At 37.1% G+C, this 22041-nt stretch overlaps 1 protein-coding gene across 2 annotated transcripts in view; it reads right to left on the bottom strand.

Annotated features, from left to right (window-relative positions):
- GRIK1 (glutamate ionotropic receptor kainate type subunit 1) overlaps positions 1–22041 on the bottom strand; it is a 381656-nt gene that overhangs the window by 16412 nt on the left and 343203 nt on the right. For both annotated transcript variants that reach the window (XM_044251035.1, XM_044251036.1), the window contains 3 exons: positions 20198–20415; positions 6698–6923; positions 1453–1703 (listed from right to left, as the gene is read on the bottom strand). In XM_044251035.1, coding sequence (XP_044106970.1) covers positions 1453–1703; positions 6698–6923; positions 20198–20415 — 695 coding nt within the window. The remainder of the gene's footprint in view (positions 1–1452; positions 1704–6697; positions 6924–20197; positions 20416–22041) is intronic.

The raw sequence follows: 22041 nt of genomic DNA, 5'->3' as shown, positions 1-22041 counted from the left end.
CTCCTCTCGAATTAATTTGCCACATTCTAAATCCGTAGATAATGTGGTTCCAGAAGTAGAGTTGGTTGGATGGGTTTGCTTACACTGCAGTCCATAAAAGAAACAAAAAGCCTTGCATGCAAAAGAAATGAGAAAAATATAGAAAAAAATGAATAAATCAGAAGCAAAAATGAATGTTTAAATGAAAATTTAAATAAAATGAAGCTGGCAATTATGAGAAGCACATTAAAGCATAACATGTACAGGCTTTTATTTTTCAAATTAGTTGCATAAAACAAGACACCTCAAGAGTAAATTGAAAGTTAAAACAAAGCAGAACAGTCCATTTTCCCCTTCAAGCAAAGATAGTTTTCTCTAACAAGAAAGGGGTGCTTAATGTTCTCACAACTGAATTGTAATTGTGGGAAAATTTTTCATGGTAAAACCACGTTATAATCAATCCCTCCCAGCATTGGGACTATAAGGAGAGTTTCCACTTAACGGAGGTGGGACTGGTAGGGGATTATTAATCAGAACTGGCTACATAATATGTGGGGTTCAGTACAAAGTGAAAATGTGGAACCCCATTATTAAAATTTATTAATTTCAGGACAGTGACAACTGAGCATTAAACTAGCCCTGTTAATAATTGTTTATAACCTCAAAATTTTAACAGGAATATTAAATTGAATGGGTGGCCTAATGCACCACAACTGGCATGAGCTTTGTACTTTGCTTATTCTAGAATGCTTATGAAGGAATTCTTTTTAATACAATCGTCTTATTCAGGATGGTGTAAGTTCTTGGTATGATCTCTATCAAAAATAGCAGTGACAGGCAAAAATGATCAACTACTGAAATCGACTATAATCCTAAATGCGATTTGGAAAAATAAAGTCTCTAATATGTTTTGCTGTCACTCTGTATAATTTAACATATTCCTGGGCCTCCCCAAATTGGTGAATTATCCTTTTAAGAATCATATTTCGAGAGAGGTGAATGCTCAGTTACAAAATACCTCATTTATATCTTTATGTAAATTGCTTTGCATTAGTACATGTGCTCAGCATCTAGACTTAAAGAAAGGATGGTACCATTTATCTCAAAGATCTTTTTATAACTTTTCCAATTTCGGATTTATTTCATGCTTGCTTTATCTAGGTTTTCTATCTTAAGAGCAAATAGCTGTCCAAGAAATTAACTGAGTTTGGAATTTCTGCACCGCCATTCCAAATAGTGCTAATTGGATTTAGTATACAAGGCACTTCCTTCTTCTCATTAATAAATGATGGGGCTACAATGCCAGGAGCACCTGGCAGGGATTCAATAGCTCTTTGCTCTAACTCAGAAATGGCTCTTCTGGGCATCTAATTCAATAGACTGTTACCAAAAAGGGCAGGCATCTTTAAACCCCCAAATTTAAGACACGTAATGCAAACTAAAACTACCTAGTCTTAGAAAGTGACGACTCACCTGTTCAATATCATTGTTCTTCCGTGATTTGTATATGAATTCCCCAATGGCTACAAATACAGAAAGGACCAGTCCAGCAGCCAGAACAATGAAGATGCCCCCAATATTTTCTACTCCCAGAGCACTGGCCTCTTTGTTGTCCTCCTCGGGGCAGCCATTTCCCCGCCACCACTTCTCTTTCATCATATGCAGCTTGCCCTCTTCTTGTAACTGAAGAATAGCAATAGTGATTTTATCCCGGTAAGGAGACCCTGTAAGGAAGTTCATTTGGAGATTGGTCACCAAAAGGTTGACGACGTCAAGAGGGATTATTGTCTTAAAGGTAACCACTTTATGGCTTTTGGGAAACCCCAATCCACACACTGACTGGCAAAGGGCATAGAGGTTGAATTCTGTATTCTGAAGTTCTTTTTTTTTTTCAAAGATTTTATTTATTTATTTGAGAGAGAGAGACAGTGAGAGAGAGCATGAGCAAGGAGAAGGTCAGAGAGCGAAGCAGACTCCCCATGGAGCTGGGAGCCCGATGTGGGACTCGATCCCGGGACTCCAGGATCACGCCCTGAGCCGAAGGCAGTCGGCCAACCAACTGAGCCACCCAGGCGTCCCTGTATTCTGAAGTTCTAAGCAATTGGAAAACGGATAGCTGACGGGCTGAGATGAACTCTTGCTCAGACTGTCGGTTCTGTTTCAACAAGGAAAAGATGAGCTGGGAATTCTGTGACAGCCCCCTGCTTCTGGTGAACTTCCCATAAATCTTTTCCCACATTGGTGGGTTTCACTGTTTAGATTCTGCTTTTTCTCAATTGTCGAACATTGTGACAGCCTGGCTAGACAGTCACCAGTGCCATCTTATCTTCTTCCTAGGCAGCAGCTAGACATTTTCCAGTTCCAGTCTTATCTCACATTTTCCCAACATTGTCCTCTACTTTCTCTCTCCATTTCCCCAAATATGCAGTAGGAAGGAAAAGACTTCAAGTCACTAGGGATAGTGGAACCATCAACTGGAAGTAGTATGGGTACCAGGATAACTGCATGAAGCAGCCTCTCTTTCAATGCCCACTGGACCATGGCAAGGTCAACAAACAAACATTTATGGTGTAAGCCACTTGAACATAGCAGATGTTGATTATAGTAATTAGTCCATACTGACTAATATACTTAGTAACATACTATTAAGATTAGGATTGAAATACTTCAAAGGTTCTAAAAATTCCACAAGGTTTAGAAAATTTGCAGACTTCACTGATATCTTTTAGGCTCAGTCGTCTAGTAATGTCACTGAACTTTTAATTATGTTAGGGTTAGATAGTACTGTAGCCATAGCTGGCCCAGTACTGGCTTCTGATGCCAGTTGATGCAAAAGAAGATTTTAAAAGATGGTAAGATGCATTTACTCAATTTCTCATTAGATGCTAAGAATTTTTGTTGGTATTTAGTCTACTCAGTAGAAAGGTAGCATACCTTCACTCTTTCCATTGAAAACTTTAAATAGTTCTTCTTGGTAGAAATAAAAAAATGCAAAAATCAAACAAAATAGAAAAAATGGTCATACTAGAACCAAAAGAAATCTTAAAAATCATATAGACCAGTCCATGTATTTTAGCCTTGAAGAAATTTAGAATGTGAAAGTATGAGTAAAAGTACTAGTTACTGGCAAGGACTTAACTCATTTTCTCTTACTTCTCACCTAGTGTTATTTCCCTGAAAGCTGCTTGCTCTACCCCACAGCCTGCCCCTCTTCCTGTCTTCAGTCTCCACATACACAAACCTTATGTTCTGTGGTATGCTTTATGTCAGAAAAGCAGAAGGTTAACATTGTGGCATGTGTCATTTTTCTTTCTTCCTTCCCAAAACTTCCTAAAGTGATTGTTAGTACTCAAAATCAAATTTAAAAGAAGGGCAAAATGTTTTGGGGTTAGATTGTGGCTTGTCAATTAGAAGAATAGATTTTTTTTTTCCTTTGGTGAGAAAATGACTCTTGTAAGCCAAATTAAAAGATATTGGCTGCTTGCTTAAACACCCCCAGAATAATGGTTAGTGTCAAAATTAGCATCATTAACATACCCATAGCATGTGAGCAATTAAGTGAACCAGGAGAGCTTTGCTTTAATGTACAAGAAAATGCTTTGAAGAGCATTAAGAATGATTCTTATGGTGGCGGTTGCTGCTGTAATCATAGCAGTATACACAGTGGGCACTCAATAAATGTTGACTGACACTCTCCTTCTGCCTTCAGGCTGCACAATACCTAAAACATTTCAGACAGACGGGGATCGGATCTCCATTTAAAGTTGTTCTCTAAGGAAGGTAATTTCCAGCCTCTTGGTAACCTGTTTAAGCTGTAACTGCTCTCATTCTCCTGAAGTTTTATTTTTAAAATCCCTTAGGAGGCACATTTCCAGAGCTTCTGTCCTGAGAGTCTCAGAGAAGCAAAGTTTTCAATTTTGTGTTGTGACTGAGCCTACTTTGCCAATCTTTGACCATGGGAAAGAGTTTAGCTCCTTCGGGGAGTCAGGGAGGGCAAGACCAGAATTGTGTGGAGAATTTTTTTGTATCTGAATATATGTTAGCTTCAGTCTTGTTGTTGTTGTTTAAGTGGACTGAGTGACTTCAGAAGTGATTTATTACAAGTCACTTGAAAAAATATATATGTATACACACAGATCTTCCTGAATAGCAACTGAGCTTTCTTAAAGAGTCAATTCATCATAGAAGAAACATCTCACAAATTTATCCAACAGCTGTATTCCCAATGGATGTATTCTCTCTGAGGTCTGCCATCTGTTCCAATTATTCCTTCATTGTTTTTGGTTTAAAAGCCTGACAGGTTTATAACCAGTATGAAAAATTCCTGGAGTGTATTTCTTTTCATCTAGGGAGGCGGAAGAGCTCTTCAACTTTGGAACTTGTGTGTTAGAGTACGGATGAGGCTGGAAAAAAGTAGACTGCATGGGAACACTCAAATCTCTATATCATATAATAAACAATGCTGTGATACTCATTGAGCTTCGTTTACATGAGGACAAAGTCATTTTCAAATTGCTGCATTAATTTAGGACTGTTGCAGAAAGAAGCCCCTTGCTTCCTTTCCATTATCCCTACTCCCAAACTTTAACTTCAGTGTTGTATTCATTCATTAGAAGAAATGTTCATTAAAAGTATCATGGTAAAGTACAAATATTCTCAGAAGGAATGATACACAATGCTATTTTCTCTCATCATTACCAGGTAGGAAATTTGGTGAACAAGGAGTAGTGTTGAAGGTGATCAAGGTCTGCTTATGAGGCGGAAGATAAAATGAGGAAAATGCAGTTTTCAATTCTATAATTTAATCTAAACATAGTTCTATTAGGGAACCACAGTTGCTCCTCTGAGAAGATGTAGAATATAACAAAATCAATCTTAGGGTCTTGATTTTGAAGATTCAGGTAAAAGCAACCCACTCCTAGTACTTTTGTCTGACTTTTGGTCCATTTAACTAAAATCAGCAATTGTTGGATATAAAAAAAATAGCATCTGTCTAATGCTCCTCGTGCCTATTATGGAAAATGAGGTGACCGAGGTTGGTTAGGGAGATAGTAGATTGTTTTACAAAAAGACTCATAACATTCTTTTAATTAGTGTCTAACAATTTCACTGAGACTCCTGCAGAACATGTTCACTTAATCAAAGGAGAGTTTACCAATTGGGGAAAAAAAAAAAAATATATATATATATATATATATACATATACACTTAACTAGCAATATTGGTATTTTCATCAGGGAAAGTTATTGAAAATAAAGGGACAAGAAAGTAGTTATAGGTTCCCCAACTCAATCATTTTTCAGATTTCTTTAGAATTCATTCTTGATAATGATAGTAATAATAATAATAATAATAAAGTTTATTTCTCCAAAGTATATATTTCTAACAACAGCTAAACAGCAAGGAATCAAATTGGTTGTGTATTCATAATAAAAGGTAAAGAAAGTTGATCTTTATCTGGTTAATTAAATTAATATTGATCAAAATTTGAATATAAGATATTTAGTCTTTTTTTTAATGAATTTGGGACTAAATGTTCTAACATTTTGGACAGCCCACCTAAAATCTGATTTTTTTAAATGAAAAATAGAACATTTAACAACTTGTATTCAAATTCCCACATATGCAATTCACTAGCCTGAAAGACAATTGCCCCCTTTGAATGACCACATAGTCTCTAAGTTTCCATAGTTGCTACCATTCCCTATGGGTTTCTCAAGCAAACAAGTTTATTCAGTTATGGTGTCTCGTTAGCCTCTATAAGCATTTGTGTTTGTGATCTCTGTTTAATGTTGAGGGTTGAACTGGACAATCTGCTTCAAACAACAAAAATAATAATATAAATAAGCAAAACTAATCTATCTTGGATCCTTTATAATATGACTTGATTTTAACCAAGATATCAGATTATTAGACTATCCAGTGGTCTAAGGTGGCCCCTGATTTCTCTTCTTTGGAAATTTTACCACAAAATCACTAATCATTCACTTGAGAGAAGCAGATTACCACCAAACCCAAATCTTATATGATATAGTTTTTCTATAGAGAGAGAGCTTATAATTGTTCCTTAAATATAGAACACAGTTCTATGTGTTAAGAATGCAAGAAAACCTTGTTATATGGGTCCATATGCCTGCAAGGCAATGATATCCCTAGGGAAAACAGTAGCACAAAATACAGAAATAGCAATATTTGGAGGTTTTAGATAGTTATCCTTGATTGCATCTAACATATTGCCAAAGAATTATAACTCAATCTTCATCATTCTTCTTTTATAGATATAGAATTCTAACCTTTCAACTTTCAGCATCTATATGCACAATTAATTTTGATATATTCCAATATAATTTAAGAAAGAATAACTAGATAGACATGCATAGGTACTGAAGACAATAATGTTAAGAGGATTAGTCAGGAAGATATTCTTTTAAAGATATTTTTTTGAGAGTAAAATAATAAAGTTGATACACTTAACCAGGTATGTAATGGTAAAGCTTTAAAGAAACAGTGGGTTGAAAGCTCATTAAGTTAAATATTTGGGAATTGTCAATTCAAAACATGCCTCTGACCTATATGGATGTTTCCCTTATTGATTAGTCCACCATATGTATTGTAGAACTTCTCGGAGTGTGGAGTAGATATCTCTGAGTTTACTCCCTTCTATCCTTCATAATCGACATTGCCTATCTAGTCTTGGCTCATGCTTTGCCTCTCTTACCGATAGGTGTTCCCACTCCGTAACCTTTAGAGTCAATGAGGCCCCCAATCTGAGTGAGGTTGCAGTTTCTCTGTGTCACATACTCAATGCTGGTGGACTCCATCAGCAGGGCATAGTCAGTCGTGAGTACTCGCTGGATTCCTTCATCACTATTTTTAACCAGGGCAGTCTGTTGCCTGCTGCTCATAAAAGCCCACATCTTCTCATAGGTGGATATCCTTGATTTCTGCAGGGAAAGAAAGAACACCCACCAGCAGAGGAGTGCTGAGAAAATGCGTCCTAAAGCTACTCAAGATCCCAGTGGCCCAAGTAGTATAGAGAGTCTCTCTTTTCAGGTAGAGAACCAGTATGGTGGATCCCTGGACTTCAGTTTGGTAGTTAAGAAGAGCCCAATTACTATAGGAAAACACTGGAAGTTCTGAGGCAGCTATGGAGGAAAAGGAGGAGATTTTGCCGATTAACAATATAAGATATTGGCTCAAAGTCCTTATGTTGCTTTCTGTTAGGGAAGAAAGAACACTGGTATTGATGACAGCATTTACCTAATGGACTGTGGTCACTAAGAACAAATCCTCAAGGCATACTGGGCCAAGGAATGACTAGCTCACTCCAGGACTCTCTTCATGGACTCCATTCCCCTTTATCCCCTCAACTTCAGCAGGCACTGTTTTACTATCTTCTGGTATGTACATCTCTGGACCTGATACAGCATGCCTTTGCTGGGGGCAGCCCCGAGATAAATCACATGCTATTACTGCTTTGTTTATGAAAGAGCTTCCATTCATTCATATCTTCTCTGGAAACCTTAGAATACAAATGTTCTTTTCAAGTTGAAATTCAGATCAGAAAATTCTTCATACTGTACTTATATGCTTTTTAATGTATATGCTAAATTTTAATTGCAACTATATTTTAGAAAACGAGGGCTGACTATTTCATTTCAAAGTGTTCTATGATGTTGTCTTTCCCCTTATTCTTCAGCTTTTTGATAGATTCAATAATAAACCATAAATATACTTATGATATCTGCATCTATACATTCCATTATCTCATTATCATACTTTCTTTGTTAAAGTATGCTGCCTTAGTATTCATATTGCTTGGGTATGGATTTTCTATTCTTTTGAGTAATGATTTATGATTAGGCATTTTACATTTTACTCTGTAATTTCCATATTTTTCCATTTTTTTTCTGAATTTGTCTTCATTTGCATCCACACTCCCCTCCATTTATTTTGAAAATGAAAGACATTATGGAAATTACTGATAATTCTGAACTAATTCCTGCCCCCACACATGAGACAGCTTCTTTGGCAGGCATCGGGTCTATCATCTTAGGAGTGCAGAGAAGCTTAAAACATGATTTGGGGCCATAAGCAATAAATGGAATACCTGTGGAATCAACTCTGGCGTGGTTATTCATTCTCAAGTGTTCCTGGGGGCTCAGTTAATTCCTAACTCTATTTAGGACCTGGGTTAATGCTGTAGACTTTATGAGTAAAGGGAGGACAGATGGCTTTATTTTGGATTGTTAGGCATTTGAAGATCCCCCTGAGAAAGGTCTTGGGAGACAAACAACAATTCAATAAACAGTACCTTATAGATACTGGTATTTTATGGAACCCATTCTGTCATGATTAGGCCCCTGTGAATTACTCCTCAACCCTAGAGATATTGCAAATTGGAGCTCATGTGTCCATAACAAAGGCATGTTTTTTGGGATCAGGGTCAATGTCTCATTTGGTGTGTGATTTCAACCTCTAAGAGATAGATAATGTTAAATTTGTAATAAAGAACTACTTGAAGGAGTACAGGGATGTCAGTCTGTCTTTTGGTAGTAAATGCACAGCTGGAAAATATTTTCCTCCTTCAGGAAACTATGTTAAGTGAAATAGATTTTTTAGAAGTATGAAATTCTAAAGTTGTCACAGACTTTAGAAATTTACTCATTCAAGCCGCTGTTTCCACAGGGGAGGAAATTTTGCTAAAGAAGTTTTGGAGACTTCATCAAAGTCACAGAACTAGTCAGTAGCGGAGCTAATACAGGACCCCAGGACTCCCAACATCTAATTCAATGCTCTTTCCACTGGACCATGATGATCTGGGGGAAGCGGATGTCCTTATTGCCAAATTTCCTCTGAGGTTGATTTTAATCTTATTTTCTCTGCCTGTAACACTCTAACTTAAATTCACAGATTTATATTATTCCCTGAAGCAGTTTGCTCCTTTGTATCATGTTAACACAAACTTAGAGTTGGCCTCCACATTAAAAAATCCCATGAAACATCCATTTTTAATCATATTTAACTTTTATTAAAAATGAATGTTCTAAATACTTAGAAAACTGGACTTTTAGTTTAAGGACGTTGAGGACAAAACAAAGTAAATTATGAATTCATTCATGGTAAATGGACTAGTGTGAGGAATTCAGGTCTTGAAGGACATGGAGGGAGATGAAAAGATTCAACTCAAAACCTCCAAGCCTGTCATTGAGCCCCATCAGATATGTTCTCAAATTATCTGATGTGGGGGGTTGTCTAATTTCTCAGTACATGAAAGACCTATCTATGGTCTTACTAAATGTAGCTAGCATGCGGCTTGTATAATATGTGGCTCACAAAAAGAACTCAACAGCCCTCAAGATCATCTACACTCAAGGAATCCATCATCATGTACCACAATATCTACGAACAAAAATTCTCAACTTCTACTCTCAATTTCTTTTCTTGTCTCATCACAGCTTGGTAACACCATTTCTCCCGAGTTGGCATGATCTTCACAACACAACAGGCATAGTGATGTTCTGTGGAGCTGGAGATCACGGATTTAATTCAACCATATCTACTTCTTTCTTCTCAGGGTAGAAGGTTGCTCCTGACCTGAACTCCCTGTGGTGCCAGAGGCGAAGTCTAGCTGGTACAAACTCCTTTGCAGTGATGAGGGCAGAATTGGCTCCCAGTAAGAAAACTACCACTTGGTAGAGGACTTGGTCAAATTGAAGGTATAGGAAACAGTCTAAATTTCTTTGACCCCGCCCCCCTTGCCATTCTTTTTTTTTTTTTTTTTAAGGTTTTATTTATTTATATTTATTGGACAGAGAGAGAGATCACAAGTAGGCAGAGAGTCAGGCAAAGAGAGAGGGGGAAGCAGGTTTTCTGCTCAGCAAGGATGCTGAGGCAGATGCGGGGCTCGATCCCAGGACCCTGAGATCATGACCTGAGCTGAAGGCAGCGGCTTAATCCACTGAGCCACCCAGGCCCCCCGCCCCCTTGCCATTTTTGATGCAGCTTAATAATGGTAAACAAAATGGATCATAGACTAGCACCTTTCGGTTTCCAGCTAAAATTCCCTTTCATTATTTAGAAATTTTGCTTTTGTGGGACACCATTGTATTCCACATTTGGAATTACAGACTATTTGAGAAGCTGAGGAGCGTAGATATTCAGAAAGACTCCCAAAATATGGCTACAGAATAACTTTTTAACTATTAGAAATACCTCTGGGTGACTCAGCACCTTAGGACACAGTCCGTTTTCCACCTTTGAAGCCTACAGAAAGAACTTCATGGTTGGAAGAGTTTCCCTTAAGGATTCTTTAACCCTTACATTCTATTCTCTGGACCAGCTCCTTCATTTCACTTAATGCAAGTCCTAACTTTGGAGACATGCAGAAGATCACATTTGGTTAGTGAAAGAGCCAGAACAGAATCAGGGTCTCTTTCCTTTTTACTTCTGAGTTCTGTCCGTTGTCATGCCCTGTTCTGCAATGTTTATTTTTGTTAGGTCAAAAAGTACTATTTTTGTAGTAGTTAGGTTTATTTCTTTTTAACAGAATTTCCATTTTTAATACACAAATCTTAGTAATTCTTAAATGAAACTATTTGAATGACAGATATTTTTGTGCTTCTAAATCTTCTGGAGTCTCAGCTTGCTACATAGTTTTAATAACATATATTTAAAAAAATAGAAACAGTGAATGCCTCTTATTTCAATGAATATGTCAGAGGTTAATTAGAATATTTGTAAAGTACTCTGAGTTTCTTAGCAAAAGTACTTAAAACTGAAGTCTTATTTATTAAATCTGAAATTGTTTTTTGTTTTTGTTTTTGTTTTTCCAAATACTGTAAGAGCATCAGGTTTAGATAATTTCATTTTGCCTGGTTAAATCTGATTATGTGGCTGTTCTGTTGCTGATGAAACACTGTTGGCAAAGATTAAGCATATTTTCATCTAAAATCCCTTATAAGGGAGTATTACTGTATCTCTATTTGATGATCATCATTTATTTCTCTTTTTCCCCCTATAGTGCATGCAAGTTAAATACTCACTGGAAAATGATTTACAATGTGTCTGTGTTCAGTTAAAAAGTACTTACTGAAAATAGTAATAATCACCAGAACATGCAGTGTTTACTATTTGCCAAGCACTGTTCTAAGCACTTTGTGTATATTAATTCATTTAATCTTCAGCGTGATCATTTGAGAACGATGCCATTTTTATGCCTCTTTTATATGTGAGAAATCAGAATGCCACATGAGGAAATGATAAAGCTAGGATTTGATTCTAGAAATCTGGCTTCAGGCTCTGTGTTCTTAACCAAAAAGGAATCAGTTATTTGTTTCAATACACCAAACAACAAACTCATGGTTTGGCTAATGTTTTAACAGCTAAATTATCTAAAGAGACAACTTTAGTAAGTGGTGGTGCTATTTTTCTATGATAATCAGAACTGTTGCACCTCTTGTAGTCAACATCTAATATATGGCATAAAGTTAGGCAGATAACATACATAAAAAATTAGATTGTATTTTCAAAAGTGTGACAGTTGGAACTTAGAAGGAAGTGTAGATATTGTTTCTATTTTTTTCCTTTATGGCATTTTATATTTCATATAATTCTGTTGTTTGCCATTGCAGGGTTTCTGCTATAACGTGTAAAACAGGTGTAGATTCTGTAGCGTAAGAGAGTCTTAAGACCAAAAGAACCTCCATTTTATAGACATATCCCTCTAATATCTCGTTTGTACTGAGAAAAGGATGATTTATCACATTATTTCTTCAATCAGGTTATAGGGCTTCTACATTGGAGGTATATAATCTTATTACTTAGAATAAGCAATTGTGTAATTCTGCTTAAGACCAATATGCCTGAAGACTTTACATATAGATCCATGTTTATATAAGATTATTAAATATATATATCCATAACGCCACATGCATACATATACACTGGGAATAAATTATTCATATTTGATCTTTGTTGTCTTATCAAAAGTGCTATTATGAATATGGTGAATATAGCCATATTGAACAAATAAAATGCCAAAATAGTTACATTTTAAAATTTTCTAATTATTTTTTCTTTAGATAAATCTTGATTTAAGATAAATATTAAAAAAAAAGATAAATATTAAAAATCAGTTAGAGACCTGGAAATCATCTAGGTAGAAATCCAAGCTTTTGAAGCAGACACATCAGAGGTAATTTGCCTTTAAAATAATAATTTTAACTCATAATTTAAACATGTTGTTTCATTAAATAATATATTCTCATGGAATTTTAAAAATATGTTTTAATTTACAAAAATCCCTTTGAAAGAAGATCTCAGAAGAAAATATTTATACTTACAGTGAGGGCCTCTGTCTTTCAAATGTATATAATATGATCATTGCAGTTGATTGTGCTCTTATCTTGAATTGATAGAAAGTTATGACATTTGCAGAATCTTCAAGGTTTTAAAAATTCATGTGCTCCCTTTAAAAAATTCCCTCAGTGAGATTTAAACACCTTTGCTAAAACATTTTTCATGCTTTTCTCCTGTCTAGAGTTAAAGATTTGTCCATTATAGGCAATATACCAGGATTTGAAAAAGGCTAACTTTAATTGACCTCATGGATTTTTTTTTTTTCCCAAACAGATACATATTTCACATATGGGGACTTAACATTTTGGGTACTGGTTGTAAAATTAGCTGAATCTTTCAAACACAAGCTAATATCTTCTTATGCAGAGAAGTCTGAGAAATGTCTTTCATTTTGTACTTCCTTGTATGACATTCTGTCTGAAACCTGTCTCCCCATAATGGCTCATTGCCTCAGTTCCACTGGTGTGGTGCTCAATAACTTCCTTGAAATGTCTTTGGGGTTGATAACAGCTCCTAACTACTCTTTGGAAGGAGATTATAAAGGTTAGAAAGTCCCTTATTCCCATAGCCAGTCCAAAGTCCCTAGACCATGAAAGCAAGAAATGACAAGCCTGTTACGATTTTTTTAAACCTATTTTATCCAAGTCTTTTTAGACGGAATCATATAATCTGTGTAATCCTCTAGTTTGGGTCTGAGAGGACAGTGATGTGTTACAAGGCAAGCTTCTACTAAGAAACATTTCTTACATGAGTATTTTCTACCCTTCTGGCTCACAAGGACTTCTGTTCACACCACTTCCTGTCTGTACAAGACAGGCTCCTAAACCACCTGTCGCCTTGTGTTTATCAGGTCTGTGTGCATCTTTTCTCTTTATTGCTCTTCAGGTCTTTAGCGTTGCACACAATTTTATACCTGTCCCCCTCCTACCTCTTAACACTACCAACCTCATGCGCAATGACTAGAGCTATGACTGGGGATCCTAGAAAACATATAAACTGAAATGAATCCTTCTGAATTACCTTACTTTGCTTCTCAGCTGAATTCTAAGGACAGCCTTACCATCTGGATGGCTATCTACCATCTGGAAATGGTTCCTCTGCAAACACCATGTATGTATCTAAGAAAGCTTCCAAAAACTAAGGTTTTTGTCTGGCCTTGCCTCTGAAGGTCTTTGAGATCTTGGGCACAGACACTCCCTCTGGACTCCTCTGCCCATTAGCAGAAGGCACACCTTCCAGAGATCACTGACAGTAAGAGAGTTGATCAAAGACTAACATAGAGGGACAACTGGGTGGCTCAGTTGGTTAAGCAGCTGCCTTCAGCTCAGGTCATGATCCCAGCGGGTCCCACATCGGGCTCCTTGCTTGGTGGGGAGCCTGCTTCTCCCTCTGCCTCTGCCTGCCATTCTGTCTGCCTGTGCTCGTGCTCTCTCTCTCTGATAAATAAATTAAAAAAAAAAAAAAGACCAACATAGAGTTTTTTGTCTGTCCATCTATCTGTCTGTTTTTTTTTTTTTTTTTTTTTTTTTTTTTTTTTTTGTTAAATTCACTGAGACTGAAAAGGTAGGAGTAATAGCTAGGGGTGATTATTGAATGCTAATGGTGATGGCGGTGGTGGAAATTATAATAATATCTGACTTCCTGATTGATTACAATTTGCCAAGTGGTACTGTAAACACATGACCTATTTAGTCATTTATTCTTTAAAATAATCTTATGAGTTAGCTATGATCCTCAATAAACAGAAAAGGAAATCAAGGTGTGGAGCTTAAAGAACTTGCCAAGGTCTAGGTAGCTAATAAGTGGTAAAGTCAGAATTTGAAGCTATGCTGTCTGGCTCTAGAGCAGGCACTCTGAAGCACTTCACCATAACTTTTAAATCATATCCCAGCAACTGGTGTTAGGTGTATTTCCTGAGGAGATGGGCTGGTATCCTCAATTTCTGAACAATGGACCAGCACCATTATCCTGTTTGAATGCTGGTTTGCAAGGGGCATTGGAAAATCCTCCTTATTCAGGCCTCAAAATGTTCTTAGACTTTTTATGACAATGCTTTCTTCAACTGAAAAAAAAAAAATGTGACTTGCCAAATTGTCGTCCTAAAACTAGAGTTTAGACTCTTCCATTTATTCTGAAAAGTAATTAGCAATTACATCAAGAAGAAAAAAGAGAATTTTCACACTTTCCTAACTTTCTATGAGAGAAGGAAAAACTAGTGTTTTCGTGCTCCATTATGAAAGGGGAAACTGCCGCTGAATGCTCTTGCTGTCAACTTACTTAAGTATAAAAGAGGAAATAGGTTATGTCAACCTTGGGGAAGTTACACCCAAGTTGTATCCACAGCTTGGCCATGAACAGACTGACCTTTGTATTTCCTACAATGCTGGTGGTGGTCTGAGGGGTTTGGGAGGTCATGGAAAACCTTTACTGTTCCTGATTTTGGAAAAATAGAAAGAACTAAACAATTCTTCTGTAGACAGCTGAGAAACCAATATAGTTAATATCATAGTATTAATTAGTACTATTCTTAGTGGAAAATAAAAGGGAGTTTGTTGAAAATTTCTTGTAAGTGAAGTGTCTTGAAGTTCTGAATTATTAAAACATTGACTTATAAAAAATTCCGTTTACTAATTGACAGCCTGACAAGGAGAAATAAAAGATCCCCTGATATTTGGAGAATTTCCTCACACATCTTCAACAGTCCCTGGATGGTTGATAAAAAAATACCCTGCCTCTCTTTAACCTTGTCTTGGTAATTGACCTAGTGGTAACTGAGACCCTTTGACCAAATGGGTATTGTATAATCCACAGTGCTTAAGACTTTAAGACTCCAAGTGCTGATGACCTTGAGAAAATTTGATGCTTAAAAAGCATCATTAACCAAGTGACCTTGGCCACAAAACCAAGAGTTGTTCCTTTTTATATGGACAATATCAAATTCTAGCTGTCCATCTAAAGCCTAGTGAATGCATGTGGAATTGAATTTATGATTTAATCCTAGTTCTCTTGTGTAAATACAGTCCTTGATGACCAATGTAATTGTTCTATGTACAAATGACTCAGGGAAGGAAAACTGCTTCAGCCTCTCCTGTCTCAGACACATAGCACATTGACCAGCACTTGCTTAATAGATGTCAATTTATTCCTTCGGCCTTACCTGAATTCCCATGGTAGTGCAATTTCACCTGAGCTACTTTAAAAAATTAAATTTTGTTGTTGTCGTTTTTTATGTTGAAAATAAAATAAACTAAACCTGAAATCTGGGGTTGTGTTGTCTGCAAAAGCAGAAAAGTCTAGGGAATAAAGCCAGTGGATTTTGATTAAAATTTTAGTGAGCAACTTCTGGCCACACTTTTCAAAGAGGAACTTCTCTAAATGCTTATGACTCAAAGACCAGAAGGGCTATCTGTACCCCAATGTTTATAGCAGCAATGGCCACAGTTGCCAAACTGTAGAAAGAACCAAGATGCCCTTCAGTGGACGAATGGATAAGAAAGATGTGGTTCATATACACTATGGAGTATTATGCCTCCATCAGAAAGGATGAATACCCAACTTTTGTAGCAACATGGACAGGACTGGAAGAGATTCTGCTGAGTGAAATCAGTCAAGCAGAGAGAGTCAATTATCATATGGTTTCACTTATTTGTGGAGCATAACAAATAGCATGGAGGACATGGGGAGTTAGAGAGGAGAAGGGAGTTGCGGGAAATTGGAAGGGGAGGTGAACCATGAGAGACTATGGACTCTGAAAAACAATCTGAGGGGTTTGAAGTGGCAGGGGGGTGGGAGGTTGGTACCAGGTGGTAGGTATTAGAGAGGGCATGGATTGCATGGAGCACTGGGTGTGGTGAAAAAATAATGAATACTGTTATGCCAAAAATAAAAAATAAAAATAAAAAAAAATTAAAAAAAAAAAAGACCAGATAGGAAGGATTGGTGTATTTTGTGTCTTCACGGATTTGGGTAATTTCTATAGTTCTTTCTTTTTTGCTATTTCCTATTCCATAGCTGTAAAAACAATTTAGAATCAACTTGAAAGCAAAGAGACAGATTTTTACCATTTGGATGTTGCCAAAGGGATGGAGATGTATATATGTATCCCTCCCCCCGGAAACAAAACACTTCAAGTTACACTGTGTGTAATAAGGAAATGCTTCTTATTAGAAGTTTCCTTGTGATTGAGTGGAGATGAGACCCAGCTGCCCAAATAGCTGATGACCCAACAGTGGGTCAGACTGGTCGAGGGTGGTTTTCCTTATTCATTCAACAGCCCAAGAGGATATTGTCTTTGATTCTGAGAGAGAGGGAGGGAAACCTGACCACACAGCAGAAGTGAACTGTTAATGAAGACCTGGCTCAGGACTTAGTTTTTTGACCATTAACTCCTGTCACTCAGTGACTCAAGGTGGAACTAACCTGAGAGCCAAAAGCCTGGAATGTTTCTTTCCCTTGTGGAATAATCCAGCTTAAAAACCCTGTGTATCCCTGTGAAGCTTTCTGACAGCTTGCCTCCCTCAAGGGGAAAACTAAATCGGATTTAGTGCTTGTTCTCTTTTTTGCAAATAAATTCCTTCCTGATAAGTAGGGTTGCCGGCTGCAAGCTAACTTGTCCATTGAGGAACATGGAAACTGTGTCTCTTCCTGTGTGGGTCTCTATTATCCCCCCTGCTGCAGTCGGAATGTGTCCCCCCCTCACATTCATATGATAATCTTTAACCCATAAAGATGCTGATATTAGGAAGTGAGGACTTTGGGAAGTGTTTAAGTCATAAGGATGGAGCCTTTATGAGTGGGATTAGTGCCTTATAAGAGGCTCTAGAGAGATCCCTTGCCCCTTCCGCCATGTGAGGGTATAATGAAGAGTCTGTGACCTGTACCAGGGACCTCACTTGACCATGCTGACACTCTGATCTCAGACTTCCAGCCCCCTGAAATGTGAGAAACACAGGTCTGTTTTTTATAAGCTACCGGGTCTGCAGTATTTCAGGATAGGAGTCAGAATGGGCAAAGACACTTGTTTACCTTTCCCCCTTTTTCCCTCCCTCCTCTGATGAATTCCGTCTGTCTTAGAATTCATTATGCATTTGTTCATCTTTTGAAACATGTTCTCTGAGTGCCTACTATGTGCCAGGCATTGTTTTCGGTTCCGGGGATGTAATGGCAAACAAAACAGAGCAATTCTCCATTGGGGAGGGTATGTGCTTTTGGGTAAATTGGAAGGGGAGGTGAACCATGAGAGACTATGGACTCTGAAAAACAATCTGAGGGGTTTGAAGTGGCGGGGGGGTGGGAGGTTGGGGTACCAGGTGGTGGGTATTATAGAGGGCACGGCTTGCATGGAGCACTGGGTGTGGTGAAAATATAATGAATACTGTTTTTCTGAAAATAAATAAATTGGAAAAAAAAATTAAAAAAAACAAACAAACAAAAAACAGAGCAATTCTCTACCCTCAAGGAGCTTCCCTTGTAGCACTCTGAAGTTTGGCTGAACCCTGGCTCTTGTACTGACAGCTTTGTAAGTATGGGTAACGATACTTACTGAGCTGTGCCTCATTTTCTTCCGTATAAGGGGGTAATACTAGTCCTCGCCTCAAGGGGTCTTTGTAAAGATCAGATGGGATAATCTACATAGAGCATTTACAAACAGAGTGTGTGGCCCTGAGCCAGGGTCCTCTGCAGGCTGGTATTCTCATTGCTGTTAGTACAACCATCACGTTCTTTCTCCCTGAGATGCTTATTGACTCATCATTTGCCTGGGGACCTGAGAGACCACTTTAATTCATGCCTTATTTTCAGGGCCAAGGAGCAAGCAGGGGCCCTCTTTGAAGAGGTCCAGGGAGCAGAAGTTGTGAGAGTGTCACATGACGTTGTAGGGAAATACACTATCCAACATACTGCAGTGGGTCCTGCTGGAAAAATGGGGACTGGTACCCTTGATATACAAGAGATGGGAGCAGAAACAGAGCAAAACGAGGCTAAGCGGTGCTTTGTGAATACACAGCCTGTTCGCACAGTAGTAAAGTCGGGTCTATCGTCTTTGCAACAGGCAGCCTCTCCCTCTTCTATAATTGTAGTATACATCCAGAAGGTAGCAGATTCTTCTCTGCCTCTACTTACCTCCTTCCTGATACTTTAAAACTTTTTGATGCTGGTAAAAGAGGTAAATTATTTCAGATATTTTTTCAGACATACCGAGTTCTACTTTGGCAGTGTCCGTTGGTCCTTTATGCCTTGCAGGTAACTTTTCTGGTTTCTGACAAGTATCATGATAGATTACTAGCTTGAGGTAACTTCTGTCTCTTCACACTATTGATTTTACAAAAATCCAGGCTTTCATAAACTTGGATAGCCATATATTTAATGTCACTTGTCCTTAAAACAACACTTGTCTAGGGAACAATCACCACACTTTATACAGTTACTAAATCAATGATGTATTTCTTAAAGCGAAAAGAATGTTTAAAAATCATCTTTTTCTAATATAGGGGAAAACCAAATCCTAACTTTTCATGTTACTCTGTTTTTAATAACCCTCTGGACTTTAAAACAGAGTAATTTTAAACAAAGTACTTAAAGCAAAGTAATTTTTATTTATTAATCATTATTAATTGATTAATAAAATTTACTGCATAGGTAGTACCTATTTTTGTGAACCAATACTGGTGTACAAAGAAGTATTCCCATTTTTCCCACCCTTAGGTTTTTTTGGTTCTAAATTAATATTCTTCCTCAGTTTTTGTCTACTCAATCTTGAGGTGACAACTTCGTTTTTGGTTAGCTAGGTATGCAACCTTGACACAGGTGTTTTTTTAGAGTTTATTTTGGTTGCACAACTGTTTTTCTTTTTTCTTTTTTTCTTCACATGAACAGTTAAAAGAAGGTTCTAATCCATCCCTGTCTAGCATCAATTTTGTGACTTTGAAAGATAATTTAGTTTCTGAAGATTTTGTTTTCTTCATTAGTAAAGTGAAGGGTTGACACTCTTGATCTCTAAGGTGTTTTCGCTATCTCTACAATTCCCTGGATCTTTTGAAATCCATCCCCCCTAGCCCCGACCCCGGGAGCTATGATATCTGGCATTTCATAATAAAAGTACTAAGGCTTATTCCATAAACAAGGCAGAAATCAGTTGCACTACTCTAAGTAAGCAATTAAAAAGACTTGAACAATGAAATACACTTGACAATAAAACTATATTGACTTTAAGTTAATTCTTCTTTGGTGCTTCGGAAGGCACTCCTGGCTACTGGAAAGCTTCAGACCACTCTGGGGGCACTGTCCTCATTGGTGCAGACACAATATTCGACTGGGATCCCCGGGGAATTTTTTTTGTTGTTGTTGTTCTAAATCTCCAAATAAATTCCAGTATCAACACATTGATTTATTATCTGCTTCTATCTCATTAAATACAGACCATAAAGAACAAAACAATGATATTCAAGTATTCTGTATCTGATTATCAGAAATTCAGATTAAGGAATCTTTATTTTACAGGTTTCATGAATGAGTTATTCGTTAATGGGTGGTTGGACTATGTTCAGAAAACAGCTTTTTTTGTGTGTGTAAAGGAAGAACATACTGATCTGTGGATCTCAGTGTACTAAATTGGGGCTAGAAGGGGCAGAGAAATTGTTTTATGGTGACTGCTGAGGGTGCATGGGTTCCTTATAATGGGAGTGTGCTGTTATAAGTTTAATTAACAAAACAAAACAAAACAAAACAAAATCGCCCACATCTTTTTTTTTTCTTTCTTTCTTTCTTTCTTTTTTTTTTTTTTTTGGAGAGACTCTTTTATTCCACGTTCCCCTCCCCTCTGTGTGAGAAAACCTTTGAGAATACATTGTCAGTTTCTTACCTTGAAGAAGGTCATTGTTGATCCATCTCTTACCGCCCCATATTCTATCTTGGTTTGCTTTGCCAGATCATCGGCTGAATCTATGGGGGATTCCATTCTCTCTACTGTCAGGAAGGCAGCCAGATTGGCAGTGTAGGATGAAATGATGATTAAGGTGAAAAACCACCATATCCCTCCAACTATTCTGGTCGATAGAGCTTTGGGCATCAGCTCTGATCCTGTGATGGTATCACCAGAGTAAGAGTGTTAAACAGAGTTAAGAGAAGACGAAAGACTCATGATTTGACACTAGTCTAGGGAGATAATGTATTTTTTTGTCATAAACATTATAAAGCCACTAAGGACTCTTTTGTGTGTAGGTGAAATAGACGTGTTTTTTTGAAAATAGAGCAACATCTAAATGATCTTTTATCACTAATTGCAACTATTGCTTAAAATATAATTTATCAACATTTGATGGTATTAGATTTTTTTTTTTAACCCTGGGCTATTCCATGTCTAATATTTATGGAGTTAGTTTAATTGCTTAGATTTGGGTTAATTTTCTTGTTTTTGTTAAAAAGTCAATTCCAAGACCTTGGGGCTTTTACTAAACTAACTGACATGCATCTTATTGTGTGAAATAAAATGTTATCAGTCTTTGTACAACTATGAAAGCTTTGAAACACTAACTTATTTTTGATTGAAGAATTTTTGATTTAAAGATTAAAGAATGTGAGAAAGTTTTATAAAAAATTAACATATTATGCCATTTGTCCCTATACTTTAACAAAACTTTAGGACTTTACAATCAAACGAAATAGGATAAAGCTACACTTGACAGTAGATAAATTAATTTCCATTGTTTTATGTTACTTTTAAAATCAAATTATTTTTTTAATGTATACTCTTGTGGGACTGAGAAGAATATATTCATTGAAAAGCATACTGTTGTCGTTTAAAGTGCTAATTTCTATTTTTATTTATTAAAATTTTTTTTTTTAAGATTTTACTTATTTATTTGAGAGAGAGAGAGTGAGAGGCACAAGAGTGGGTTAACGGGCTAAAGGAGAAGCAGACTCCTGCTGAGCAGGGAGCCCCTTACTGGGGCTTGATGCTGGGACTCTGGGACATGACCTGAGCTGAGGGCAGATGCTTAACCAACTGAGCAACCCAGGTGCCCCAAAGTGCTTGTTTTTTTATTATACTTCAAAGGCTGGCTATTTCTTAGGTGGAAAGGGGTCCTTCCTGGTAAACTTACATGTTTAGATGTCATCCGATGTTTATTATTTGTAAAAGATAACATGGGGAGGCATGTAACATGTTTACTGAGAGGACCTTTCTCTCTTAAAAGAAAGGGTATATGGGCCAAGTTTACCAACACAAATGGTCAATATTTGTGAAAACTCTCCAGCTCAAAACTGTTGGTCAACCCGAACCCCATCTAGTAGTAGAATTAGAAAGGGGCAGAAGGGGGGATGCAGGGTTCACTCCAATTGTCCTCATTCATAGGTGGATTTTGGACCACTATCCTTGCCTGAAATTCACCATGGGTTCTGTACTTATCATTTCCTCCATGAACTTAGAGACATGGTGAGTTTATATCATCCGTTAAAAAGTGGAAAATATAAAAATCTAAAAGGTAAAGTTCAGCAGGTGAAGTATCTGTTTTCAAAGATTCTTTCACTATTCTGATTGGATGTTTTGGAGTTTTGGAGTTAATGGCTGAAGATGGAATGGGGAACACAGATAAATGAATTTATACTAAAATTTAATCTATAAACAGACACACATAATGCTCATGAAATCAAAGCCAGCTCAAGGCTCATGATAAGCAGATCAAGGTTGGCAGAGTTTCTGGGTTT

The sequence above is a fragment of the Neovison vison genome, chromosome 6 (assembly GCF_020171115.1).
Source record: "Neovison vison isolate M4711 chromosome 6, ASM_NN_V1, whole genome shotgun sequence".
Taxonomy (NCBI): Eukaryota; Metazoa; Chordata; class Mammalia; order Carnivora; family Mustelidae; genus Neogale; species Neogale vison.
The sequence above is the reverse complement of the archived record's forward strand: the minus strand, read 5'-3'. Positions and strand labels throughout refer to the sequence as shown.